The sequence below is a fragment of the Suillus clintonianus genome, assembly GCF_016758775.1.
Source record: "Suillus clintonianus strain FC179 chromosome Unknown DEU56scaffold_168, whole genome shotgun sequence".
Classification (NCBI taxonomy): Eukaryota; Fungi; Basidiomycota; class Agaricomycetes; order Boletales; family Suillaceae; genus Suillus; species Suillus clintonianus.
In genome coordinates, this window is record NW_024539392.1 from 39,043 (window position 1) to 65,273 (window position 26,231).

Here is a 26,231-nt window from a genome sequence, read left to right on the forward strand (position 1 = left end):
CGACAGGACACGATCGCCAAAAATGGTAATGTCACGTGAGCGGCAATTGCCGGCCCATCATTCAGTGTTTTTGCCTGCATCATGCATCCCATGTGGTATGTCGCATAGTCCACACATGTAATATCTTCAGGCCCGGCACCAACATCCTCGAGACGCGCTTGGCGCCTGTGTCCAATTCATGCAGATTCTTCGCAGTAGACGCTACTACCAGTGGGGTCCTGAGGCCGGAGGAGAATCAGCTATTCACATATCGAACTATCGCCTGATGCCCTCATCATGCGACCATCCCCGGGCCAACCAAGGATCCGTGCGTTGCTACAATCTGTCGCTGTGCTCCGAAGACCCGACTTATGAATGTTGTTTCTCGAATCAAGGAGGGAGCTGAAACTGTCATAACTTTCAGTGTGCCTTGTCTTGTTCCCTTCCAACTACTGGGAGACTGAAGTTACATGAATAATTTGATGCATTCGGACAATAGATTCCACAATCTGTGCCTTGCTTCATCATCTACCTATCCATCTTTGTCCTTGTCCTTGTCCTTGCGCGATACCGTTTTCTGCCAATGTCCGCGGTCTCTTTCGAGATAGCCACATGTTATATTTCTCTAGTTTCCACTCAGTGACCAATTGATAACGGTGCAATGATTGCAATGTTGTACACAAGATGGCATCTTGCGCCCTCAGTCAGGTCGGCAACTCCCGTCTCCCGTGTGTAAATTGACTTTCGTTGGTCAAACTGTTTCAAGACGTTTCATGGCCGCATACTAACGTTCTTAGTAGCTACAGCTTACAAGTTCGCCAGTACTGCGAGCTGCGAGCTGCGACCAGCACCAAACCCGAATTGAAAATGGAAGCAACAAGTAAATGACGTCAACCCCTATCATATATAGCTCTCCCCTTCTCAGACCCTATTCGCGACGGGCATTTCGGACAGGTACTATTGCTCTATACAGCACCCCAACTGATGTGTCTCCATAGAAGAGCCGACACCCCCATGCGCCGAGCATAATATCTATTTGATCTCGAGGTACGTCCAGTCGCACTGCATGATCGAATTTAAAGCCACCCGAGAATAGCACCGACTTGACGAATACGGAGGCGCAGATCTCCAATCGTCTTTCCATCATGCCATGGTCCGTGAGTGCGCATGCGCAGGTGGTGCATCTCGAAGCATATCATATGATCAAGCTTCCTCAGGATATTACACTCAGGGAAACTGGACTGGTTTCACGCAGCCAAGGTCTCCCTGACTTCCCTGAGGCAAGCCAATGAAGCGAGACAGCTTAGTCGTGGTTCACGCATGTTAGACCTATCTTGGATATGTCGTATTTCTGTCAATCACCATCGAATATATCGCTCACCTCTATCCGAATTGTATCCAGTCTTCTCAGGCGATCCACTTCAGGCTACGCACCTGCCTACCTAACTCAGACAATAACCTATTGTCGCACCGCAGCAGCCATGTCCCTGACGCAACGCCAAACAAAACAAACTCAAGCTAGCCTTCCTAATCCACGCTTTTTGAAATGGCCTTCGCACATGAACAAGAGCATGATATCGGCGTCTATCATATGTCTGTCCCCCCTTTTGCTTCCCCCTGTGAACCCAGTTGCCCCACTAAGCCATCCTGTAACCTGTTCTCCCGCTTCGGCCGCCAAAAACACACCATACCACACCACGGACGCGTTCCATTAGAATTCCAATTCGCAACCGTGTCACATTTGCATTTGCCTGGGCAACCAGCTATCCGGTATCAGCCCTCGCCGGACTCAGGTTCCCATCTCAGGCCACGGCCACGGGCCCGCCCAGCATAAATCTGATATCGGACAATGCCAACAGGCTGAAATTTGACAGCCGCGAAAAGCCCGGCTGCTTACATCTACATTCCTCCATTCCACCATCGACGCGGTCACTTAAGAATCCCCCTCGATACCAATCATCCTTCTCCTTCTTTAGGATTTAAATACCCATGATCCAGTAAGTAACTGATCGTGGAGAATAAGATTAAGATAGATTAAGATGTGTCATCCAGGTCGACGTCTCGACCCCGTGGTTCTGTCGCTGTCTATTTCATTGCGGTTCGGACGGTCATCCCGATGGGGTTCCTCAACATCTTCACAACAAAAGTGGTGTTCCGACATCAGAATTGTTCAGCCCCACGAGACCCCACGTTGGAATCGGACGTGGTATCCAAACCCTCATTCGCTCGGACTGAAGTTGAAGAGGGTGTGGTACGCCCTATCAAACTAAAATTTATTATACGTGACCCTAGTAATTACAACTAAATCAATGCAACGTAAATCCATGCGACGATAGCAAACACGACAGTATAAAATCAAATACGGAAGATGATTAAGGCCGACAGTGCGGACGAACGTGAATATGTACGACCATGAGGGGCATGAAAAAACCATGAATGAATTGATATCAAAACGCACTACTACCACGGACGATGTGGCCCTCGCGCCGACGAATCAGATTCAGCCTCGTCATCATCGCAGGAGTGACGACAGGCTGATAACCGAGGGTCTACACCAGCAGCGGACTTGCGGCTGTACCTCTGCGCATCGGGAGGCGATGGCAGGCGCGATGTGTCATAGCCCGGATGCGCGCGCTGTTTCCCGGCTGACAGCTGCTCAACATGTCTCGATTTATACGACGGGACTTCCACAGAACGTGGAGTAGTAGGCGATACAGGAGATGCGCCATCACCGGAGCTTCCATCGTGAGATGAATGGTAACTCAAGCTGAGTTCCGGCGAATGTGGCGTTCGATATGATCTGGAGGTTTCCGTGCCGAAGGGCCCATCCAAGGAGGAACGATGCGTGCCTGATGATCCGTGTTTCGGCCACGAACTAGGTGGATATGATTGTGGTGCTCTGATAAAGAAGGGTCGTCACTATTGTGAGTCATGCAGGTACGAAAAATAATTACCGTTGTTGTGATGTCGACGCTGATCTTTGCCTTGGCCACTGGGTGGCCTCGTGTCTGGCATCAGCAGAATACTCGTCATCCATCTTCAAGCGTTCCAACACCGCGGCTGAGTCATGCGTGGAAATTCCTCGCAAGTCTTCGAGCGCAGAAATAGGAGGCAATGCATATGATGTGGTGCTGATGTGCCTTGGAGGAGCCAAGGGTTGAATCGGAGGCAGCACAATTTGATCCCCGGGGAACTTGCCGTTTCGAGCATCATGATGAAGCTCCTGTAGAGAAATCGAAGGAATATCTAGCGAAACTGAGTCACTAGTTGCAACCGAAGGTTTGCGAGTAGGGGGAAACGATGAAGTGGGATAAGGGGAATATCGCGACCGCGCCGAGCGCTCGCGCATAATTGGAGATGCAGAAGAGGAGATATGTAGGGGCGGATTTGTGGGCTGCGGATGTGAGTAAGATGGCGCGTCTCTGTACATCATCGATGGAAGGGAAGCTGGCTGTCCCGGAGGCAGATAGTGCGCTGATGGGCTTGTATGGGCACTTGGCCCTGCAGCAGGGATAGCCCATGATGTTTGCGAATCACGAGGAACAGGTGGCGCGGGCGCGACTACTTGGTTGTTCCGGCGTGAACGCCTCCGTCCGGAGGCATTGGATACTACTTGGCCATAGCCTGGTTGGTCTGGGGAGAGGCATGTGCTTGGGAATGTGGGTCTATTAAAAAAAATGAGTCAGCTAGCCTAGGATGGAAGAGCAAAAGATTTACCCGAAAAGTGGTACTAGATCATCACGGATTGGCCAAGCCACTCTGGACTAAAATCAAAGGCTGTTCCTCGCTATGGAGGTCGCAAAACTCACCGTCGTGAAAGCCGGAGGGCAACCTAATATGGAGTGAGCACTGCTGTATATAGGAGACGGAGAATGCTGACCTCGTAAGGCATCCATGTTCCTTGAATTTTTAAATACCCTCCCCGCACACGGCGGATAACGGGCGCCAAGTCAGGCTGTGAATCGATCATTTTGACAATGTCGGCTTTGGTTCCATATGAGACACAAGGCGCTGACGGAGGATCATAGCACGCTCACCCTTTGAATTACCGAGAGCTGTGATGACAGAGGGTAAGGAACTGAATTAGTATGGGAAAGCAAATGTCACACCTTTCCAAATGCCCGTCCAAAGAATATATCCATCGTCAATATCCATCATGATCCATTGACCGTTGAGCGGGTATTCGTATACGGGACTAGAAAGAGTTTAAGCTCTGCGAGTGAGGTAGGGTAGAAGGAGAGCTTACATGTAACCTCTGGGGTCATTGCTCGTGATGTAACGACCTTTGCTGACCTGGTGGTTTGGACTTGCGTACGGACGAAATCGGGGACCTTGTTGAGGCATGGAAGGTGAAGTTGCCATTGAATCCTTTGTGGAAGATGAGGATGAGAGAAATAAAAAAAATTAAAAGAGTGGCTCACCGGGAGGGACATGATGGAAGTGAAAGGGAGGTCAATGATAGGTTTGAGCTTGGATGGAGGTTATAAGTATTCCGGGGGGAAGGTGGAATAAAATAATTTTGAAGAGTTGGAGGAAGTGGTGGTGATGGCCACGTCGTCGTAATAGTAGTAGGTATCTAAGTAAATGGCATCGACGCTAGTAGTTGACATATATACCTAGATAGCATTACATAGATGCCGTATATAGACCTGTTAGCATGCGTAGACCGGCCCCCTAAACAAGCAATCGCGCGAGGCACCCTTCCCCGACGGCGACCCTCGGCACCGGAAACGATCATGCCCAAATTTGGAATCAGAACCTTCCATCCTTCTATTTGCCCTGTTCTCGAGAAAGAATTTCTGTCACATTTCTAATAAACCTTGAATACTTTCCATACAACTAACTAAACTACTTGATGACATTTCCTCACGCCTCCGTCTCCGTCTCCTCAACCGTCGCCTAGCCTATCACGAGGATACCTATGTAACGGCACTTCTGTCACGGTCGCATCAGGAGGGAAGGCACATTTGACGAAAAGACAACCGAACAAGGTTTGTACACTCGTCCGGCAGAAGCGTTCAGCCATGATTTTCATGGAGACACTGCGGACAATAACGCCACTTTTAGATGCAATGAGTGTCGAGGGCGCGGGTATCAAATGTATCATGGCACTCCCGGCCTCTCCATGCGACAAGGCGCGTCATGTTTGAGCAGTGACTCACATGGCGACATCTGACTCCGCCCACGGATGGATTACTCCCACTGCCGCCGTCTCCCCATCATCCTCGAGACACCATTGCAACATTTTTTTGTTATTTATTTACATAAAATGAGACTTCGTACTACATAATCCCCGACTATTCCTATTTGAATTCTTCTTAAATGCTGGCAATGAAAGGCTCCCTCGGTCCAAGATACTCCTGACCTTATTATGAGAGCAATATATCCTAATTTGGAAGCGAGCTTCGATCAGCTCATGGGTGCCTCAGAAGGGTGAAGCGTCGATCACAAATTGCTAGACCTCGATTGCCCTCGAAACGTTCCGGATTCATCCACAAAACGTATTTTGGCATCCAGCGAAACCAAGGTGAAACCCCGGAACAACGACCCGGCATCCTGGCGAATGCCTTTCGGTACCGAAAACACACACACACGCAAAAATAAGCGTGACTGAGGCACGATCGCACGAAACTACTCCCAATTAGGTCATTTTTTCACCTCCAACTACCGTCACCTCGTCACTCAACATCACGACAAACACAGGTCTATTTACATTTCCAACTTATCCTTATATATATATCCATCTAGTAAGGTCCACCCCCGTGTCCATATCCCTTCCCAGCAAAGTTCTCTAGTGCCCGTCTAGTCTCCTCTCCTCCAACTTTGCTTGTAGTATAAATCACGTTACTGAACTTGAATCCATTGAATTGGCTCGCAGCGCATATAGTGTATGCACCCATGTTGTCAAATCCAAGCCAGTCCCCAATTTGAAGGGCACCTGGCAATTCAACTGCCTTGCACACGCAGTCAATAGAGTCACACGTCGGCCCCCATACGCTGCACAGAGACAAAGGCTCCGAGGAAGAGACGTGGAACGATCCGTCAAGGGAAAGCACGTAGGGGTTGACGGTCTGGTGATCAAACATGATGCAGTTGAACGCCCCGTACACCCCATCATTGATGTAGTCTGCCCCAACAAAGTAATTTTAGTCACGGTGTAATGGTATGAGAAACCTTATCCACATACACATGACGCTTGGTTCATCCGAAGTTGGCTTCGGATCCAAGGGCTCCAAAGTATTCTCGATCATCGGCGCCCTGCGTGCGATGATGTTGGCAGCCAGGCTGAATGCTCTGGACACATAAAAACGGCCAGGCTCCGCAATTAGCCTGATACCTTTTCGGTCAGGGAAGTAATGATTGATGGCGTCGGCCAAAACAGATGCGGCGGCTTCGAATCGCGCATCTTCAAAACCACCGCCCACATCAAGCAGGGAAAACTGATAGCCAACCTGCGACCCCATAGCGAAGGCGTCGCGGGCGCGCCTGATGGCATCACCGTAGATGGTTGGGTCATAACATCCACTTCCCACGTGGAAACTGACCCCAATTACGTCTAGCCCGAGCTCCTTAGCCTTCGACAACAGGCTGGGAACAACCTCAAGGGGTGCTCCAAATTTGATACCGAACCGACAGATACTTTTGGAATCATCCGCGAGAATCCGAACGATAAGTTTGGCATCCGGGTGTGCACGCGCAATTTTATACAATTCATCGGCATTGTCGAACGTCATAGTGTTAACACCAGCTCTTGCAGCGCTCCGCACAAAAGAAGTTGCTTTGCATGGGTTTGCGAAAATGATCCTCGATGGATCGACGCCACCAATGCTGAGGACCTGAGAAATTTCCCCGTTGGATGCGCAGTCAAAGCCAGCCCCCAAAGCAGCGAGGAGCCTCAGAACGTATGGGTCCGGGTTGCACTTGACCGCTAGGGACTGGGTCAGAAGTTTAAGGAACGTTCAAAGGCGGGCTACAGACCGTAGTGTGGGACGATCTCTGGAAGATTCTTGATCCATCGCTCATGTTGGCGGTAGACTTGGCTGAGATCAGCTACGAAAAAGGCTCTTTCTGCGTCAACCTCGTTCGCGCCAGCTCGCATTGCGGCATCTATGATGCCCTTACGAAGATGGATTTCGGGGTGTCCCCTGAATAGAGGAGGGAGGGAAGAAAATATTTTGTCATCATCTAGCCGGTTCTCTCCTGCGGTGTCATTGGTTGCTACGTCAATCAACGCTGGCAGGTCCTGGACCACAGGGTCGAAAGAGGCGTCTGGATTTCTTGGAAAATTTGGGAAGTTGCTTGAAATGAAGTGGTCGAGTGGGTTCAAAGCAGAAAGAATTTCAACCGGAGACATCGGGAGATGGTCCGCGGGTGATGGGTCTATGCAATCGGACTTGTCTATAACGGAGTTTTGACCGCAGCCGGTGTGGATGGCTGGCGTTCTTTTCAAAACCTCGAATTACCGAACCAGAACCGCTGGTCTCAGAGGAACCACGGGCTAGTACGGCAATAGAAAGGGTCTCTTCAGTAAGCGGTGGGTTCCTCGCTCCCTGTCCAGCGAGGAAAAGGCTTGAAGGGTAAGGTGGTAATAAAAAAACCAATCGAAAAGGAAACTGGGACGAGAGTGGAAGAAATGAGGTAGGCGAAGGAAGGAAGTGGGTCCTGTCAAGGAGGTTCGCCTGAACCGAGTCTTAAAATCAAAACGCCACCACAGCATGGAGCTTTTAGCTTACCACGAACAGAAGACCACCTGGCAATGCGGTGGAGAGTCAGTATTGGCTGATATCTTAGGAGACAAAAGAAAATTAAGCGCGTACTCGAGGGTCAACAAGCGGAGATCACTGTTTCTTTCCTGATCAGTAATGATGATACCTAGAGTCTCTGGAGTCGCTGTTACGACGACTACAGCGAAGATGCGCGATTTGCTTGTTGGCAAAGGCTGATTTGCCGTTGGTCTAGCAAATTGGCAATGGCTCGTTGAATTGAGAGAAATTTTGTTGATCCATTGGAAGTTCCGGGAGTACCTAATTGTTACGTAATCCTCCGCGTATCGCTTGTGGTGCATTCTTCGCGTGACGTAGTTCATTCTGTCATGAACACCGCTGCTGCGCCTTCATTCCTCCACCTTCTTCGAGGTCGCATACATAGATTGGCGGGCGTCTTAGAAGCACTATACAGAATAGCCCTCTCCATTGATCACGCCTGCGATCTATACCGACTCAACACCGCATGGACTGCTGTGGTTGTCTCAGAGCCTCGAGGCATGTTCAGATTCACTACGGAACATACTGAAACCTAGATTCATACTACCTCAAACCAGCTAGAACCCCAGAGCAGGATATAAACAGGTGTGTTCCTTGCTTTCCGTCGAAGACGCTTCTTCGCCGCGTGTTCTCGTCTCTTTGGTCCGTTATAACTGAGATCAGTATAGATCTCGCTTCCTCTTCCCTCTATTGACGGAACGCGAGGTAACCAAAGATAAGTTTCTCCCCACGATTATAAAACTACGCTCTCCTCGGCGAGCTGTCATTGCAGGGCAGCGTGAGCTCTCGTCAACTCCTTGTTTAGCAGTATTCCCCGATCGGTAGGCGATGACATCCCTCCTGAAACGATGACAGGTATGGTTTCAATTCATCATCTTCTATTTCAGACCATTCCCATGACCCACCCAGCTATATCTGGTCCTTGTGCAATATGGTACTTATACGATTCATTGTCAGAAACCTGTCCACCATTTTGAACCTTGATTTCTGACATGTACATAACAAGTAGTTCTTTCTGCTGGTCACATCATTTCCTGTTTCCCCCGTCTTGGGCGTGATGCTAGGTTATATATGTGTGCATGCACAGCAAACAACGGAGCTTGATCTTACAAATGGCTTCAGAAGCTGCGTCGGTTTCCTTCGCGAGGCTTCGAGCCAGGCCTCGAGCTGGAGCTGTTGGCGGGAAGAAACGTGGTCACGTCATTGCCCCAAAATCTCCATCCAGTGTTAGATCTTATCATCCAACGGACTGCAACGGACCGAGGTCGACCCATATGCTTTTTAAGTTTGCAAAAGGGGCCGATATAAGATGTGAACTTCGAAGGAACCGTCCGGACTAACAAATAACGTCGTTTTGGGCCTTGTGCAACGAGGGAGAGGTAAAGCTTCGGCTAGCGTAGCCTTGTTGTCCCCAGGCTACCCAGCCGATGCAGGCCCGGGTCGAGGTCATTTAACGGGGCGGGATACCGTATAGCCATAGCGATTATGTCCATTGCCCATGTTGGTTTGTGGCAGCAATTCTCCGCTGCAAATGAAATCAAACAGTCAGCTAAAGGGGTGACAACTATCTACGCAGGAGCCCCGCGATGGAGATTTGCGTTGCTTAGGATCATACGCGGTGGGGGTAAAACATCCGATTCGGACTGAGATACTGGTCCCTTGTACGCCGTAAGGTCGTGGTACTCTCCGTCATATGATTGCCACTGTCCTTGGGCCACTGTACGAAAAGTGTGACAGACAAATGGAACATTCCATGCTGCCAAGGCCAAGCAAAACTAACGAAACAATTGAGGGTCTCTCAGGATATTCCGTAAAGGTGATAGGGACGCGGACCGCCATGCGTTCCGCTTCTACTTGACATTGGCGAGCACAGCGACTGCAGAAAAATACTTTGTATAACCCGTCGGATAAATTCCCAATCACTGGCGAGAATCTGCCCAAGGAGCATGTGTGTCCGCGGAGGCAGGTGCGTCGCGCGACGTTAGCGGCGCGTGACTCTGAGCGACGTGGGCATCCCATTCCATCAGACCGCCCAGGGGTAGATGCTGCACGACTACCCTCTTGCCAAGAACTTCTGCCTAAGTATAATTTGATGAGAGGATAATCAACGAGAAGGTCTGGCATAGAGAATGAAGGGTCGTCGTCACCTCATACATCTTGAATAATCCATTGTGGACTTTCCCCCAATTAGGAACCCCAACGGCGATTGAGTGAAGCTGAGACGAATGTTCGTAAAAAGGACCATGTTTGACTTGATGAATCCGCATAATAGACATGAAGTATAAGTTGCTTTGGGGAAGCGGGGGGTTTAGGACGGAAGCTACAGTAATATCCGTCTGGTCTGTGTGGTAAGTCATGAAAAAAATATTAGAAAATGTACTAAATAAGAAAGTGGATTATCATGCCTCGTAACTGTCCGCTTCCAAAGATATATCCAAGGAAGCTATAATCGTCGAGTCCCCAAACGCCATGGCTCCCGGCAGGCTCCAACTTGTAGACATCCTGAATTTTCCAGCACAGTTGGAGATAGCGTAAGAAAACGCTGAGAACCAAATGTCGCTCTTCATCTGGCTCAGGTTTTACAAATCGTATGAGGGTCAGGCAAAGAAGGAAGATAGCGAATGATGTTTCATGACCGGTCCCGTAGTCCATCCTCAGGAAGGACCCGAACGACGTGAGCAAGTAAGGTTTCAGATATGGAAAAGCGGAGACAAACTTCTCGCCAAGCAGTTTCGAGAGAAGCTCGTCAGAGCGCTGGAATGTTGTCATTGCAGTGAGACATAGTTGTCATGCATGTCCGATGAACTCGCCTCCTCTAAGCGAGCTCCCCATGTACGAAATGCAAGATTACCGAAGCGCTGAGGCGTCTGAAGCGGCGGGATTTCGTCAACCCAGCCCCACAATGTATCCAGGAGATCAAGTATTCGGTCGATTTCCTGTGAAGTTGGTGAATCAGATAATGGTGGCGCAATCATGACCGCAGACCTGGCTCTGTGTTGGGAGGTTCACTGGAGGAAGCGTGTAGTCAACCACTGCTTCACTCAGCCGGCGTAGGAACAACAGGTAATCTGCATATCCCTTCGTAGATTTCCAGACTTCCACATCTTGATCACTTCGTATTTTCAGCTCCGGGATGGCCTGCAAGAGGGGCAGCTCAATCTGTCTCAATGGCAAAAGCCTCATCTGTGAGTTTAGTGGCATATCGACAGTAGTTGGAGTGTTCGTCGTACGCAATAATGCGCACTGAGGCGCACTGCCAATCACGCATCTCTTACGTAATACGCGTTCCTCACCTGACATTTAGCCACGTTCTCACCCTTAACGCGACGCTCCGAAGCTCCTGACTCCATTGTCCAACACCACATTGACTCGGAACTGAGACCCGCATAAAAGCGTTTTCTACAGAAGCGAACTCCTATCCACCTTACAATGCCTCCGTTTGACGACTGGAATATTATCGACGAAGAAGAAGAACAAGAGCTACAGGACGCCGCAGTGAGTGATCCTGCCAAGTCAGGGCCCATCCAGAAAGCTCACGAAAACCTATCCTAGTTTTTCGAGGGGAAACGTGATGTTATCCTCTTTTGCATCGATTGCTCAGAGTCCATGCATGAACTTCGAGACGACCCTAATTACGAAGATGTCAAAACATCCCACCTGTTCACTGCGCTTGAAGCAGCCATGCAGATTCAGAAAAAGAAAGTCATAGTAGGCCCCAATGATTCTGTTGGCATCGTACTATTCAACACAGTGAGATTTGCGCCGTGCCACATTGAGTTTATGTTCACAATTGGCCGTGGAAGACTCGCTCTTCTGAGGCAAAAAACCACGCTACAGAAATCAAGAAGAACTCCTTCGTTTATCAGCCTATTTTGCCCATAAGTGCCCCAGTCATTCAAGAACTGATTCAATTGTTGGATGGTTTGTCATGTTGACTGTCGTGTAACACCTCAAACTCAACGATGTGCTCCAAGCTGCTCGAGAAGACCCGGACTTGCTCAAATCCACGTTTCCTCCACTGACAGGAAAGAAAATGCCCATGGGTGATGTATTCACGAGCTGCAATTGGGTTTTGCGTGACGGGTGAATATGATGCAGTCCGGTGAACAAGCACCATAACTTACATTGTTCATTTAGAGCACCAAAGACAGCTTCAAAACGTGTCTTTTTGATCACGGATGATGATAATCCAAACCCAGGAAGCAAGCAGCTCATCACCTCCGCTCGAACCACCCTTTTAGTACGCCTATTTTCATGAAAGTGTACGGATGCGGCTAAATCAAGTTTTAAGGATTTGACACAATCAGGGGTTCAAGTTGAACCGTTCTTCATTGCCACCCCGGAGAAGCCGTTCGAGCCGTCCAAATTTTACTCGGTGAGAAACACCTGTCCTAGTTCTCATGGTTGACTGATGGTCCCCGAAGTCAGTTTTGCTGTCCAACGTATTGAACGAGGAGGAAGAAGACACTGGCGTTCTTCCCGAATCCATATCCATCACGCGTATTGATGATCTTCTGTCTCAGATGCGTTTCCATGAGGTGCCGAAACGCGCCATCTTCAGCATTCCTTTCCAAATAGCGGACGGGTTTGTGATTAGTATCAAAGGGTTAGTCACTGATTCTCCCGTCAGCTTACTAGACTTCAACATGCTTGCTGCAGTTATGGGCTTGTCACAGAACAGAAGAAAGGCACCTACAAGTACTTCGTCGACCTTGGCGATCGCATGGAAGTCGCTGACAGCCGTACGGCGTATATTGACGAGGTGCTGCGCTAATTTCATATCGTAAATTGGTACTCATGATTTTCATGACAGGATCAACAAGCGGAAGTGGACAAAACCAAAATAGTCTATGGGATGTCTCTTGGTGCCGCTCCTGTTGAAGATGTTAGCGAAGACGAAGGTGAAGGAGGTGATACGGTTTGTCGAGCTGTTCCATTGGGAAAAAGAGTATGTGTCCTTGATTGCCTTGGTTTAGTGCTAATGTCGCGTAGCCCTTTTATACTGGAGATGAGATCAGGTCTTTCCGCACGCTAGACCTTGAACCAAGTGTGTTGTGACTATCAGCCTCGGAGTTGTTTCTGACATAAGCAACCCATAGGCATCAAGCTACTTGGCTTCAAGAATCGCAAAGAACTAGCTTTCGAGGACAATGTCAAGCATTCTGTATTTATCTATCCCGACGAACTAGTGCGTTTTCTTACTGTTTCAGTTTATCTCGAAATAACTAGGCAAAGCAGAAATACTCGGGAAGCAAGCGCACATTCGCCGCTCTCCTGAAGAAAATGATAGAGAAGAAGAAGATTGGTCTCGTCGTGGCACTCACAAGACGCAACGCTGCTCCCGTCTTCTGTGCAATGCTTCCGCAAGTGAGCTTTATATTTCCTCATTTATTGTGCGCTTATTATATCTCTACCTAATTAGGCGGAAAGTGGCGAAGAAGGTGGATGGAACGAGCCTGCAGGTTTCCATTTGATACCCTTGCCATTCGCCGATGATATTAGAGCAGCACCGCTGGAGAAAGCGTTCCGAGGTATGCCATGATGCATCAGATTTCAACCTACAGCTAATTTGCCGCATATAGCGCCGGATGAGGTAAAGGACGCTGCACGGGTCTGGATTGACAAGCTCTGTGTCAAGAACGGAGCATATCCACCCGATACCTATCCTAACCCTGGTCAGTCAACGTTCCTGTCAAGTCATCCGCCATTACAAACTGAACCTAACCTGTGCTTGCAGCCCTTGCGTATCACAATGCCCAGCTACAAGCAAGTGCCTTCCGTGAAGAATTTGATCCGGAAGCCTTCGAGGACCTTACACGTCCTAAATATGATATGATTCACAAGGTGCGTGGATTGTATTCACATGTATACGTTCTCAAATCTAATATTACACTAGCGCGCTGGGAACCTTATGAAGGAGTGGAAGAGGGCTCTTCTGGCCGATGGGTCCGCGAATGTCGTCGTGCCTGTGACCACAGGATCCAAAAGAAAGGCTGTACGAACACCTGTTACTGTGTGATGAGACTGTCTGCTGATGATGCTATAGGACATGTCAGTTGACGAAGCGGAAATCCGCAGTAAACACGAGGCTGGTTCCTTGAGCAAGGTTGGTGCTTCTAATAATGATCCGATGCAATGCCTGAATCTCAACATCACTGCAGCTCCGCGTGGATCAGCTTAAGGTATGATTTGGTTGTCCCTGACCGAGCTATCCCACTCATTTGCTCCTAGGACTTTCTCAAGAGCAAGAGCCAGCCGGTGTCAGGCAAAAAGGCTGAGCTAATTGAACGCGTGGGTGATTGGCTGGACGCTCGCTGAGCGAATCAGTACTCCCACACGTCAATTAGAACTTAGAAGGAAAACACTTTTCTTCCTTATTTACAGTTGTGCATTTGTGTTATGAATCAGCTTTCTAAAAACTTACTCTCATATGCCTATATTCTTGTACCTGTACTCAGCTACATAATATCCTCGTATACGTTACAGGAGTTGACCTTGTCTCTTCGATGAGTGCCCTTGAATAGCCCTTGAATGCCACGGCCCGGGTTAGCAACGATTACGCCATCTCAGTCCGACCCATCTAATCAGTCAGCACTCGATAATTAGCAATTTTATTATCTCCCAGGACCCTTACGTAGCGGTCGTCTCAATCGATAGCTAGCTGCTAGCTCATCCTCGCCTTCCCGCACAACGGAGCAGTCATCGATTCACCAGTCTCACGAATCCCTGCAGCCATCACGTTAACCGAACAGCATCATGTCTACACCTGGGAATCTTGTTGAAATTCCGAACACCCCACAATTTCAAGAGTTGCTCTCCAAAGATCTCAAACGTATATCGCTCATCTACTTCTGGACGTCCTGGGCTGAGCCATGCGTGCAAATGAACCAAGTTGTGGAAGGGCTAGCGAAGGCATACCCAAAACTACTCGCGCTCAGGGCAAGTACCCCCAGAACCCTATCAAGCACCATATAAGATTGACAAGATATCATCAGGTGGAAGCAGAAGAGCAAGCGGACATATCAGACTCCTTTGACATCAACTCCGTTCCGACATGCCTGGTTATTCAGGTAAGTATTCTAGAAATCTCTTCCCTGAGTGTGTGACTAAGCGAATATCAAGGGCCATGCTTTACTTGCCCGGATCGAGGGCGGAGATGCGACCCGGCTTACAGAAACGATTGCAAAGTACCTGGGGAGCAAGTCCTCCGTAGCTCCCCAGTCAACCACATCTCAATCTCCTGTCCTTCCTCCATCTTCTGAGACGGTAGAACAGTTAGAGACCCGTATGCGGAGTATCATGAATCAAAGCCCAGTGGTTCTGTTCATGAAAGGGGAGCCAGATGGACCCCGGTGCGGCTTTTCCAGGACTGCCGTAGCGTTGTTGAGGGAGAAAAATGTTACATTCTCTCACTTTGATATTCTTAGTGACGAGAGTGTGCGGCAAGGTGAGTTTACACAGGTTTTGATGGAAATCAATCAACTGATCTTATTATCTCGGATAGGTTTGAAGACACTGAACGATTGGCCTACCTTCCCACAATTCATAGTAAACGGCGAATTCGTGGGAGGATTGGACGTAGTGAAGGAGATGAAGGAGTCGGGGGAGTTTGATGAAATTTTCCCTGCTTGACTCCGTGGCTAATGTGTACTGTTAATAAAAGTCTAACCCTTGAGCAGATGCTTCACAATACCGTCTTGCTGTCATGCGATTGAACTGGGTATGATTTGATTTGAAGAGAGTTTGCAATCCACGCACATGCATTGAATTCGAACTATCAAGGACGTCAGACATGTGAGATAGCTTCACATACTAGGGTGCTTGTTCTCACAATAGGGGTGCAGCTGCCAGGAGAAGTTCGCTTATCTGTTGAAGTCTCGGTAAACCATCCCTGCACATCGGAGACCACGAGCACGAGTTATTATGAACCTCGTCTCCTTGCCCGCACATCGCCGCCCATAGCGCTTAATCTCCTCGGTCGAACCAATGTGCTTATGCTTTACCTGAAATAATATTTGTTCCTGAACGGGTCCCTCAAACGATATGCCATTCGGCGCCGCAATCATGCACCTGGGATCGGGGGACAATATGCCATTAGGACCCTGCGCATCGCTTCAGGTTTATGTGGCCTCGTGGTGAGGTCGCATGTTTCGCATCATTCGCTCTGTGGATATGCTTACAAGAGTCCCGGCTTGAATGGATGAAAGTGTCGCAATTTCTGGTCTGAGAAAAATATAGATCGCCGAACAGATAAACGAAATGATCAATACTTCGGTCATCTTCCGTTGGGTTCGCCGATCTGTATGGGCTTGTGGGTGTGGGGCTCCTTGGCCTGTGAAGTCATCCAGTTAAGGTGCTTAGTCCCTTTGCAATCGGTGCAGTAATAATGACCTACAAAGAAGGTCAAGGGCTAACGAGTGGAGCAATGTTATCATAATTAAGCATCCTTCTTCCTCGAGGCATTTGTCATCAAACTTTGAGGCTTCGCACCGATAGCAGGGTATCCAACTGCATTTAATAGATGGTGATATCTGTGTAAAATGTCGCATAATTTTCCTGAAAGCACCAGGGTCTCGCAGTTTCTGGCCAGCATTGGAAGACGTGAATCAGGATACGAATACTTGGTGGTGGGCGTATATGTAATTGAGATGGGTCGCGTGACGTCACGCGATCAATAATTCCTGATTAATAAATAGATGCAAATAAGCGATAACCATTACGCATGCGAATTCATCCCAGCCTGCCTCAAGGCCTGAAAGGCTTTCGCCCGGCTTGCGGTTGCCATCCGGTGTCTATATAAAGCATCGGACCTCCCGCGACTTTTTCGTTCTCACTGCATGTCCATGTCATGACCCGTCACCCCATTGACAACCACCACAGCACACACCACCAAAGCCCTCCATCATGGCTCGGCGCTTGTCGTGTCCTTTTACTTCTCGACCTGCAAGTCAATATGCTCAGCAGCCCAGAAGAAGGCGGCGTCCCTTCTTCTGAGACCGTTTATCGGAACATTGAACACATTCTTGACCGTGCTCGCTCATCGAAGCAGCCGCCTCGCATCATTCATATCCGCAACTCTGGAGAGTCAGGTGATCCAGATGCACCCAACTCCCCCGGCTGGCAGCTCGTTTTTCCAATACTTGAGCACGAATTCGTCATCGACAAGTTGAAAAACAATGCTTTTTCTGGAACAAAACTGGCAGAACTTATACCACGCGACGCTGAACTCATAGTCGTCGGCATGCAAAGCGATTACTGTGTGCGTGCCACTTGTAGTGCAGCCTTGGGCAGAGGAAACACCGTCATATTGATCAAGGACGCACACACAACCTACGATCGTATCGAAGTGTGGAATGGTGGCATGGTCACAAATGCCCATGATGTAGAGCTGGAAATAGAGGCGGAGTTGGAGGAGGCTGGGGTCAACCTTTTGTGTATGTCGGATGTCCCGCACTTGTTCTGCGATCGGTGACACACATTTGCGGGAGTGATCGCTGAGAACTTCCGTTGAATCCGTTCCTTTCCTATCATATTAGTAGTTTGAAATTTGCGCTGTGAGTTTTTCTCTTGTCCACGCCTCCTTATACCTAAACGAGAGTGCTGATTACTCACAATGTTCTTGAGACTTTACTCAGTCGGTTATTGGTACCCGTTTAGAAGCCCTGAGGCTGATATGATGGTTTGGATGATTACCTTTGTGGGTTGGCTTGGTACCTTTACCTTAACTTACTTACAATACAAAAAGTTTTGTGATAACTGAATGTCACGTGAGTACTACGACTACCCTAAGCTTCGCAGCAGTGATCCGTGCAGTGGCTCATTCATAAGTTTTGACTCGGCCTCCACTATCATCTTCATGTTGAACCAAGTCGATCCATACAAGTCTCTGGCTCTTGGAACGGTGCTGTCATTTCTCAATCCAAGGCTGGCCTAAAGTGCTTATTCTCAGAGCCAGCGAGTGAAGCTCAACACTGACGCACCATTCACGCCCACATATATTCAGGCATCACTCACTCAATCAGCAGATCCACAGGGTATATACACGAATCGTGTCAAGAATAGGCACATTGTCCTAGAAAACCCTGCTCGCACCAGTAACGCACAGAAAGAACGTGACGCAAAGAAAGCAAGGAGGGAATCGGAAAAGAAGAAGAGAAAAACGGCTGCACTGGGGAGAAGATCCACAGACGCAAAGGGCCTCTGGAAGCTTGAGAATGGGGCAGAAAAGTGATTATTGAGAATTTGAGCGACTCTATGCGTTTGTCTGCTGATCATCCATCCCAAGATTTAATCTATTCCTCCCACTCCATCAGCTATGGATGGGATACATGTCTGAACTCTTAGGCCTATCGCCTCCATCTTCCGTTCCGGTCGCCGAAGCAATGCCTAACGCATCATCGATGCACCCAAAGCTGGTGAAGGCCGATTTCCACGGTTCTCTATTGACAGGTATTCAGGTTCAGTCGTTATATACTCATACACTTACATGCGTTATCACTTCCAAGTCCGCCAGAGCAAGAATCCTTGTTTAGTCGGCCTATCTGGTATTGTGATCCACGAAACTGAGAACGCTTTCAAAGTAATCACTCGCAAAGATCAACTCAAATGTGAATGTTCCCATCTTTCGCCTTTCATTATAGCTGTAACGCAAAAATGCAGTGATCCCAAAACAGAACTCAATATTCACGCTAGCGGTTCCCCTATACTCTACATTGCCTCAAACGCAATTCGAGTCAGCTGAAGCTGTCAGCTCTGCGCTGAGTGGTCAACGTTCAGGAACTGTCCTGGATGCTCCGCATATCGCCTTTGATTTGTATGGCAATCAATTTTGTTTCCGATCTGCAGATCGTGCAGGTCGGAAGTTCAAGGCAAAGGAAACAATCGAGTTATAGATCACTCCCGGGTCAAGGACACGGACACCTGACAATCATCTTCTCATCTACGATGACTGTTCCGCCGTATTCCTGCTGCATCACACGTCCTCCAAATACACGGTCAACCAGATCTAGCCTGGTATACTCTTCCCCAAGCGAGTTCCTGGAATCTGCAGAAGTATTCGGATTTAGGGATGGCAAAGTGAACGTAGGATAGTCATACTTGTCATACAACGATAGCACAACGGTTGCGGTCACGCTCTTCGTCACTCGTTATATCATGCGCTGCATTCAGCCATCTCATCTGATGCCGACCTGTCATGCTCTCGCAAACCTTTCATAACGCTCTCGATCATCCTCCATGGTACTGTCAGCTCAATCGGACTCACAGGATCGTTCGGATTTTTGTGCGCGTCATTTTCAGCTTTGCACTATACACCCGACTCTACATTTTGCCTTAGTCTGCTAAATGGGCGGTGCTGCGGCTCAGTGATAAAAGTCGAGCACAACCTCAGATGAGAGTAGCAAGCATCACAGTGCACAACAAGGCAAGGCACTCTTGGCTGTCGACAGCGAGCTCGAGCTTGTCCATAATCTCGTTCCCGCGACGGCAAAACGCACCACTATTTCCGGCGAAGCAGCTACACGAGCAGGTGCACTCGAAGCTTTGCAGAAGAACACCTGGGTGCACCTCGCTTGTCATAGCAAACAGGACTACGAGCAGCCTTACAATTCTCATTTCGCCATGAGAGATAAACCTCTGACACTGCTCGACATCATAGAGAACGACACTCCGCACGCTGAGTTCGCATTCTTATCCGCTTGTCGTACCGCTGTCGGCGATGAGGAGACGCCCGATGAGGTCATCCATCTCGCAGCTGGTCTCCAGTTTGCGGGGTTCAAGAGTGTCATTGGCACGCTGTGGGTGGTCGATGACGCTGTCGCAAAACACGTTTTTGAAGCTTTCTACGAGAAGATGTTTGAGAAGGGTGTTATGGATTGTACAAAGGCGGCCCGGGCACTCAACCACGCTACAAACGGCGTGAAGAAGAAGGTGCCGCTCGAGCAGAGGATGGTTTTCATTCATATTGGTGTATAATCCTATCTTGCATTGCTTCATCCTCGTCTGGTACGGTTCTAGTATAAATTGTTGATCTTTATCCCGTTGGCATACCTGTTGTGGGATTACCCTGATACTTGCTTTGCATCCCCTCGTGTTATCATCTACTCTTAGAAGCGACTTTTGAGACCTCATTCATTGCTCGAGTATTTGAAAAGTCGTCTTCTTATCTACGATAACTATTCCGCCGTATTCCTACCGCATCGCACGTCCTCCAATACATGGTCAACCAGATCCAGCCTGGTATACTCTTCCCCAAGCGAGTTCTTGGAATCTGCAGAAGCATTTAGAGTTAGGAATAGTCGGTGAATGTAGGATAGCCATACTTGTCATACAAGGATAGTACACCCGCGCCAGCCACACCACGAAGGATATTTGCACCTGCCCCAGCTTTTATCGCGTGTGTCAGATGGTTAACTGTATCACTTCAGCGCAAACTTGACCTACCGAATAATGACTTTGCACCCTCTTTGGCGATGATGTGCCTTCCAGCATCGATAAAGGATTTGTATTGTACCTACATCCATTAGTAGGTCGAGACGTGCTTTACATATGACAAGATGGTCTACCTTTTCCCCGGACGTCATCATCATTCGTCTCCTGATAGTGTCAAGCGGGTATGCCGCCAACGCCGCTCCCTGGAGGCTTATGTTTCAAGGTCATCGTAACTGTACAACCCTCGACTCACCGTCGTGCACATCCAACCTACAGCAAAAGATGCAGCAAAGTTACCGCGCAGATTTCCTACTAGAAATGTGTCTCTAATAGTGTCATATCCTCCGAAACTGTGTGACATCATTAACATGAAAATGCAGGTGTAAAAACATGAACGCACTAGAGACCTCGATACACGCAGATGCCAACTACACTGGGCACGAATCCTCTATATAAGCCAACAATCCCGTCGGAACGGATGGTCTGCCTGTATACGTCGATCAAACCGGAAAATTGGCGCTGCCCTCCTTTAGCGGAGCTTTTTCCATCAGCAGATAACCGTGTGCGGGCGCTGCATCATTACGGTGTGAATGTCTGTTTGTGTCTCGTAATATCATAGACGTACTAATCAAGTGAATACACGAAGACGGAGGAAGATGCACCAGCGGCCGCTCCACTGGCGACATTTCCTGACAACTCGTTTCGGCCATTCAATTCAAAAATATCAAGGAAGATTCTGCATACCAAAAACCCATAAACCGAATTGCTCTGATTTTTTGAAGCCAAACATCTGCTTGAATGTGTCTTTGAATGCAAAATTCAGGGCCTGGGTAGGGAAGTATCTGAGCACATTCGTCCCATTACCCCTCCATACTGTCTCTATGTTAGGATGAACGGCTGTACTGAGAAGTTCACGGCGCACGGCTGATGGTCCCTTCTTCTGAGACAGTTCGCTTAAAGCAGTCAGAGATACCCTTGTAGGGATGGTCGAGTCTTCCAGAAGCAATCATAGCTCCCTGGTTCTGTATAAGAAGTTTGATGCGTTCAATGGGAGCGGCTGCAGTTTTCGATATAGCAGCTGCGGTACCTCCCATCATGAAGTCGACTGATGAATCAAGTCAGTGAGGGCATAGACATCATCGTGAAAGGCATACCAAAGAAAGCGGTGGCGTCGGTAGGTTTTGTACTGGTCATTGTGACGGAAGCACTTCTCAGTGAAAGGGAAGACTAGTAATGCTGGCGAACGCCTCATTAGCTCCACGGCGTGCTCTTATAGCTCAAGGCGAAAGGAATGATACGGAGAGTATTGCACAAGTGCTCCAAGAGGGCAGTGCTCAGATCAACGTCGTATTCCGCATCGTTCCGAGCTAGCTGTTTACGCATTATATGTATCTTTCCAGGACGTTTCACTTACCAACTTACGGTCGCACCCAGTGGTACCAGGTTCATGCGAAATGTAACAATATGCCTGGCAATGTGGCAGGTCTCCAGACTGCCGTCAACTCGAATCAACAAAGTCATCCGCCATAGTAGTATTCGGTTTGGCTGTTCCAAACCCGCGGTCTAAACAAAATTTGGCAGTGGTGGCTGGCACAAAGCCGACTGGAACGGGGACCACGGCGACATTACATGGCACCTACAGATATTGGTCATTGTGTTTTCAAGGGTTTGTCGTCAACTCCCGCTGGTTTGCACGGATATCAATAATTTATGTAAACACATATTGAAACACCTGATGTTCGACGGGAAGCCACTCACTGAGAGCTGATAACAGCCTCGAAGTATATCAGTGACTCGGCCACATAATTCTGTCAGATTTCAAGCATGCACGACAGACCCGATTCTTCTACTGTAACGGAACTTGATTGTATTCGGTTAATGTAGTGCAAAGATGGAGCGCATTGAAAAACAGTGTCTCTAGTATCTCTTGAGGCGCCACCATCGCACACGTGAATTCTGAGCGGTAGGTATTAGAGCTCTAGAGGGTTAATGATGCTTTTCGGCCGGAGCCTTCAAGATCAGACGCAGGTCAGTGATGGTGGAGAGCGGGAGCCATCCGGCATTTGCCGAGGCATTCGAACTTCACATCATGGCCATTGGCCACTACTATAGCCCTTGCCATTGTCCAGAACATCTTACTACCATCGACCTAACATGCCACATTCACGAAACGCGAGCGACATCAGTGACCTGAATCCGTATATCTACCGTAACTTATGTGGAGCAGGCTCGACAGATTGTAGAGCAGCTAGCGACGAAGCAAGACAAGTGGATCAAAACTCCACCAAGCGTACACCGTCTACACGACGTGGACGCGTTCAAGTTCTAGATGCGATGCTGAGGAACTCGCGAAACTGGTGGCGAAAGCTCTACCATCTGTGCTAGTTGTGCGTGTCTGGCCATCCACGAGAAAGTTGACCCTGCGAGGACTTGGTTCACGTATCCGCTGTGGCCGTGTAAGTTAGAGGTTAGAAATCAATGTATACCATGGATATTAAATTACTTTCTTCTTTGCTAGTCTCGCCAGCCATCAGGCCTGATTTCTAGTCAAATCAGGTCGATTATTGACGACACCTATGGCAGCCTTTTAAGTTCCAACCCAGAACTACACGGATTTGGGAGCGACGGACGCCCTGCTGATAGAAAAGCGGCTTTTGGTGTTAGCTTGCAACAGGTTAGTAATAGACGAGATAGTTATAGATGTGTTGCTACAGAGAACACATACCCGCCGGTGTCAATCGCGAAACTTGAATGCGGCGCACATCCTGAAACGAGTCATCGGTGTTCTCACCATGGACTGGGTAAGGCTTTCTCTGCTAGCTTAGCGTTAACTCTGATCTTCAAGTTGGATTACGCAGGCACATACCGCAGTGACTCGGCCGCCCAATTCTAGTGATGAAATCAACTGTTGGCTTCGACCTCGAGTATGCACGACAAGTTTCTAGCTCATCTAATGGATATCCTGGATAATCCCTAGGAATTTGCCCTTGTCAGGAAGCGCATCCGAACCCTTACGACCATGATGGAACATCGTCAAGAGTCGTCGTTTGATCCCCAACAAGTTCCTTCTCTCTTGCGCCATTTTGTTAATCTTCTCACCCCCCGTGACGTTTTCAGTCCTGCAGTAAAGAAAACTATACCAATGACAGGCGCTATCATCTGTGATAGGGTTAGCGAGAGGTTTCAGACATTGGTAGTGATCTATATGGCCGTTCCTCCTCCCAGCGCGTTCTAAGCGAGCATCAGGGGCATGACTTTCAGGGCTAGCATGTTGTGCCAGCCCCTCCACTTGTCCAACTCCAGCTCTGTTGCGCCGGCACCGGGAACCAGCCGTGGATCTCTTATCAGGGACTCGATGGCATCATCAATCGCGTGCTCGAGGTCATCCCACCGCCTCCTTGATACCCTCTCTCCAGGAGCAAGCTGGTGGAGAACGGCGATTCGGTCTCCACCGATCTCTCTTGTCCCGAATATGTCGACGTAGCCTGCTTCTGGGGTGTGTGTGTGCCAATGTCCCACTCACGCAGCTCTGACACTCTGTGGTCACATTTGCTGTGGAGCATGCCTTCTCGCTGCTGTCAAATCCACAGTGAAGTGCACATGGTGATTGCTATGGACAAAGCCCCTCTTTCAAGGTTTTTCTTTATTTTCCTTCACGCTTTTTTGTCATTTTGATTCATAAATTGACCGATTTTACTCAGATGTCCCGTTTGCCGTGCTGAAATCGCTGGGTGGGATGGATGAGGAGGAAGGTAGTGGGGTTGAAAGCGGAAGTTGTTTTGAGCACGCCTCGTGTGATGGGAAACATATACACATGCGTGTTATATTGACCCATGTTCGAGACAACAACTTCTGGTCGAGGCTAACAAGCACTAGTCATTCTAATAATAACCCTTCTAGAAATTACACAGCATTGCAATCATCGCTACCCCTCCCGTTGTTATCGCGGTCGCCACGAAATCATGTGCTTCTGTGACTGATTGGCTGGAAACCGCCATGTCGCTTCAGCGTGGTTGTTGGTATTTAATAGTGGTACTCAGAGTAGTTTTGTAATTTTCGGTAAAGCTCGGTAAGGTTCCGGTAGAGCGCGGTTAGAAACCCACCAAACTCGGGCTAAACACGCACCTGACATGCGGCAGACTTCGGCACGATAGCGGACTTCGAAACGACACTTGTGTATTTTCAAAGGATGGGATACATGATGCGAGTGATTTGGGTACTGTAGGCAATCTAATATATGTATATGTACTTGTAATAAGAGACTAGAGTCCCCCCAAGGCACTTTGTGTGTATTTGAAACTCGCGGATGATGATAAAAAAGCGCCAGAGCTAGCCATATTGATGGCACTCAGCCCCAGTCGCATAGTCCTGAGGGGCACGGTCAAAATGGTACTGATTGCGGGAAGGTTGATCATCGAGTAGAGCTTAATCAGTAGTTCAGACACGATCACCCTGACACTTACAAGCTCGCGCAGTGAGTACATGATGACGGCCCCATCGTACATGCAGCGTGGCAAGTACATGATGACAGCTCCGTCGTACATGCGGAAAGGCTGACCATTCGAGGGAGGAGGGTAAGGCTGACTGCTGGAGGGAAGAGGGTAAGGAATGACCACTTGAGGGAGGAGGGTAAGGCTGACCGCTGGAGGGAAGAGGGTAAGGCTGACTGCTGGAGGGAAGAGGGTAAGGCTGACTCAGGCTGCTGGATGGAAGCTCGCGGCAAGTACATGATGACGGCTCCGTCGTACATGCAGCGCAGCAAGTACATGATGACGGCCCCGTCGTACATGCAGAAGGTTGACCACTCGAGGGAGGGTAAGGATGACCGCTTGAGGGAGGAGGGTAAGGCTGACTGCAGGAGGGAGGGGGGGGGGCTGAGACCGAGGGGGGGCTGAGACTGCTGGGCGTTAAATTGAGCACACCCAGAGCGCAAGGTTTCAGAATATGAACTTGAGGGAGGAAGGTGAGGGGGACCGCTAGGATTAGCACTGATGGGAGTGGGGAAGGTAGACTCCTTCTGGATGTTGTAGTTGGAATGGGTATGACCAGCCTCGAGCTGCCTGCCGGTGAAGTTAGAATACCGCAGGTCAGGTGGGATGATCAGGCGCACAAGATGAAACATCGGAACATTCCGAATTTTCAAACTCCGCTAAAAGTGCGCTCACATATACCAGCCAGATAGGAGTTTCGATCCCCTTGATCCCCATCATGCCTCGTCAATCCATACGTGCACAGATGCTGAATGAAATCGACCAGGATGCCCTTGTGGTAGCCAGGGCGAGGCACCAGCTCATCACGGAAGACGACGACTCTACAGACTCTATCTCGAGCGTTGACTCCTTCGACCTTACCCGCAGCTCGGATCTTGATATTTTCTTGAATATTATGCTTTCCCCCCCTTTGCCTCTGTCTCCGGTCTTCTCTGGCTTATCTGATTTTTCTGACGGCGACACCTCTTCAGATGATGATGATCGTATTTTCGCCCTCTATAATCGCCTCCAAGACTCCATTGCAGCTCTCCGGGATGAAGTTCTGAGGGCCCGTGTACTCCACAGGCCTGAGGTACCTCTCCCACGAGCCCCGCAGCTCCACCTTCTAGTTCATTTCAGTGAACATCGCCCTCCCTTATTTTGTCACAAATTGCGGGTCGACCCAGACATCTTCGATAACATCCTTGATCTAATCTCTGGCCATCACATTTTCCACAACAACTCGAACAACCCCCAGCTTCCTGTCGCCATTCAACTTGCTATTTTTCTCAACCGTGCTGGCCACTACGGGAACGCCATCTCTCTAGTGGATGTGTCTCAATGGGCAGGCGTTAGTGTCGGCTCTGTTGTTAACTGCACTAATCGTGTAATGGTCGCCCTCCTCGACCAGCATGACACTTTCATGAGCTTCCCTCCCCATGATTCAAAGGATTTTGAGCTCGCTCGGAGGTATAGTGTAAAGGCTAGCACTTGCCCTGAGTGGCAGAATGGAGTCCTAGCTGTTGATGGGACAACAGTGGATTTGTATGCAACACCAGGCTTTTTCCACCAGGTGTTTTATGATAGGAAA

The 26,231-nt window shown here is 49.0% G+C and overlaps 10 protein-coding genes across 10 annotated transcripts; 5 read left to right on the forward strand and 5 right to left on the reverse strand.

The window, feature by feature from the left end:
• Positions 1-2,439: 2,439 nt before the first annotated feature.
• On the reverse strand, positions 2,440-4,341 carry DEU56DRAFT_874267 (uncharacterized protein; the record flags this gene model as incomplete). The annotated part of the gene is made up of 7 exons (XM_041355933.1): positions 2,440-2,878; positions 3,006-3,644; positions 3,697-3,738; positions 3,789-3,811; positions 3,860-3,963; positions 4,089-4,174; positions 4,226-4,341. 7 exons carry the CDS (start codon positions 4,339-4,341, stop codon positions 2,440-2,442), a joined length of 1,449 nt encoding a protein of 482 aa, XP_041201540.1.
• Positions 4,342-5,615: 1,274 nt separating this feature from the next.
• DEU56DRAFT_841534 (pyridoxal-dependent decarboxylase) lies at positions 5,616-7,817 on the reverse strand. Its single transcript, XM_041354998.1, has 3 exons — positions 6,958-7,817; positions 6,167-6,907; positions 5,616-6,106 (listed from the first exon to the last, which is right to left on the reverse strand). Exons 1-3 carry the CDS (start codon positions 7,331-7,333, stop codon positions 5,724-5,726), a joined length of 1,500 nt encoding a protein of 499 aa, XP_041201541.1. The 5' UTR covers positions 7,334-7,817; the 3' UTR covers positions 5,616-5,723.
• A 1,982-nt stretch (positions 7,818-9,799) lies between these two features.
• Positions 9,800-11,060, reverse strand: DEU56DRAFT_841546 (uncharacterized protein). Its single transcript, XM_041354999.1, has 4 exons — positions 10,728-11,060; positions 10,553-10,678; positions 10,148-10,496; positions 9,800-10,083 (listed from the first exon to the last, which is right to left on the reverse strand). Exons 1-4 carry the CDS (start codon positions 11,040-11,042, stop codon positions 9,821-9,823), a joined length of 1,053 nt encoding a protein of 350 aa, XP_041201542.1. The 5' UTR covers positions 11,043-11,060; the 3' UTR covers positions 9,800-9,820.
• Positions 11,047-14,238, forward strand: DEU56DRAFT_841547 (SPOC like C-terminal domain-containing protein). The gene is made up of 19 exons (XM_041355000.1): positions 11,047-11,237; positions 11,295-11,492; positions 11,546-11,663; positions 11,717-11,825; positions 11,880-11,982; positions 12,034-12,117; positions 12,167-12,348; positions 12,402-12,504; positions 12,556-12,690; positions 12,735-12,789; positions 12,842-12,930; positions 12,981-13,109; positions 13,165-13,273; positions 13,325-13,417; positions 13,480-13,586; positions 13,639-13,737; positions 13,789-13,848; positions 13,904-13,924; positions 13,974-14,238. The coding sequence occupies exons 1-19, from the start codon at positions 11,172-11,174 to the stop codon at positions 14,058-14,060; spliced, it is 1,947 nt and encodes a 648-aa protein (XP_041201543.1). The 5' UTR covers positions 11,047-11,171; the 3' UTR covers positions 14,061-14,238.
• A 260-nt stretch (positions 14,239-14,498) lies between these two features.
• DEU56DRAFT_748731 (glutaredoxin) lies at positions 14,499-15,374 on the forward strand (the record flags this gene model as incomplete). Its single annotated transcript, XM_041349376.1, has 4 exons — positions 14,499-14,685; positions 14,745-14,812; positions 14,865-15,189; positions 15,247-15,374. 4 exons carry the CDS (start codon positions 14,499-14,501, stop codon positions 15,372-15,374), a joined length of 708 nt encoding a protein of 235 aa, XP_041201544.1.
• Positions 15,375-16,444: 1,070 nt separating this feature from the next.
• Positions 16,445-17,521, forward strand: DEU56DRAFT_841554 (Isochorismatase hydrolase). Its single transcript, XM_041355001.1, has one exon. It carries the CDS (start codon positions 16,591-16,593, stop codon positions 17,212-17,214), a length of 624 nt encoding a protein of 207 aa, XP_041201545.1. The 5' UTR covers positions 16,445-16,590; the 3' UTR covers positions 17,215-17,521.
• Positions 17,522-17,598: 77 nt separating this feature from the next.
• Positions 17,599-18,634, forward strand: DEU56DRAFT_975060 (RNase P subunit p29-like protein; the record flags this gene model as incomplete). Its single annotated transcript, XM_041359569.1, has 5 exons — positions 17,599-17,643; positions 17,692-17,969; positions 18,028-18,191; positions 18,248-18,349; positions 18,402-18,634. The coding sequence occupies 5 exons, from the start codon at positions 17,599-17,601 to the stop codon at positions 18,632-18,634; spliced, it is 822 nt and encodes a 273-aa protein (XP_041201546.1).
• Positions 18,635-19,268: 634 nt separating this feature from the next.
• On the forward strand, positions 19,269-19,715 carry DEU56DRAFT_748759 (CHAT domain-containing protein; the record flags this gene model as incomplete). The annotated part of the gene is made up of 1 exon (XM_041349377.1): positions 19,269-19,715. A coding segment is annotated over one exon (447 nt), but the record flags the coding sequence as incomplete, so codon positions are not given.
• A 246-nt stretch (positions 19,716-19,961) lies between these two features.
• Positions 19,962-21,781, reverse strand: DEU56DRAFT_896148 (mitochondrial carrier domain-containing protein; the record flags this gene model as incomplete). The annotated part of the gene is made up of 11 exons (XM_041356410.1): positions 21,586-21,781; positions 21,326-21,407; positions 21,094-21,276; positions 20,916-21,044; positions 20,797-20,860; positions 20,572-20,742; positions 20,425-20,521; positions 20,306-20,374; positions 20,184-20,253; positions 20,063-20,126; positions 19,962-20,010 (listed from the first exon to the last, which is right to left on the reverse strand). Exons 2-11 carry the CDS (start codon positions 21,363-21,365, stop codon positions 19,962-19,964), a joined length of 936 nt encoding a protein of 311 aa, XP_041201548.1. The 5' UTR covers positions 21,366-21,407; positions 21,586-21,781.
• A 1,678-nt stretch (positions 21,782-23,459) lies between these two features.
• DEU56DRAFT_688047 (uncharacterized protein) lies at positions 23,460-23,669 on the reverse strand (the record flags this gene model as incomplete). Its single annotated transcript, XM_041347050.1, has 1 exon — positions 23,460-23,669. A coding segment is annotated over one exon (210 nt), but the record flags the coding sequence as incomplete, so codon positions are not given.
• Positions 23,670-26,231: the final 2,562 nt, after the last annotated feature.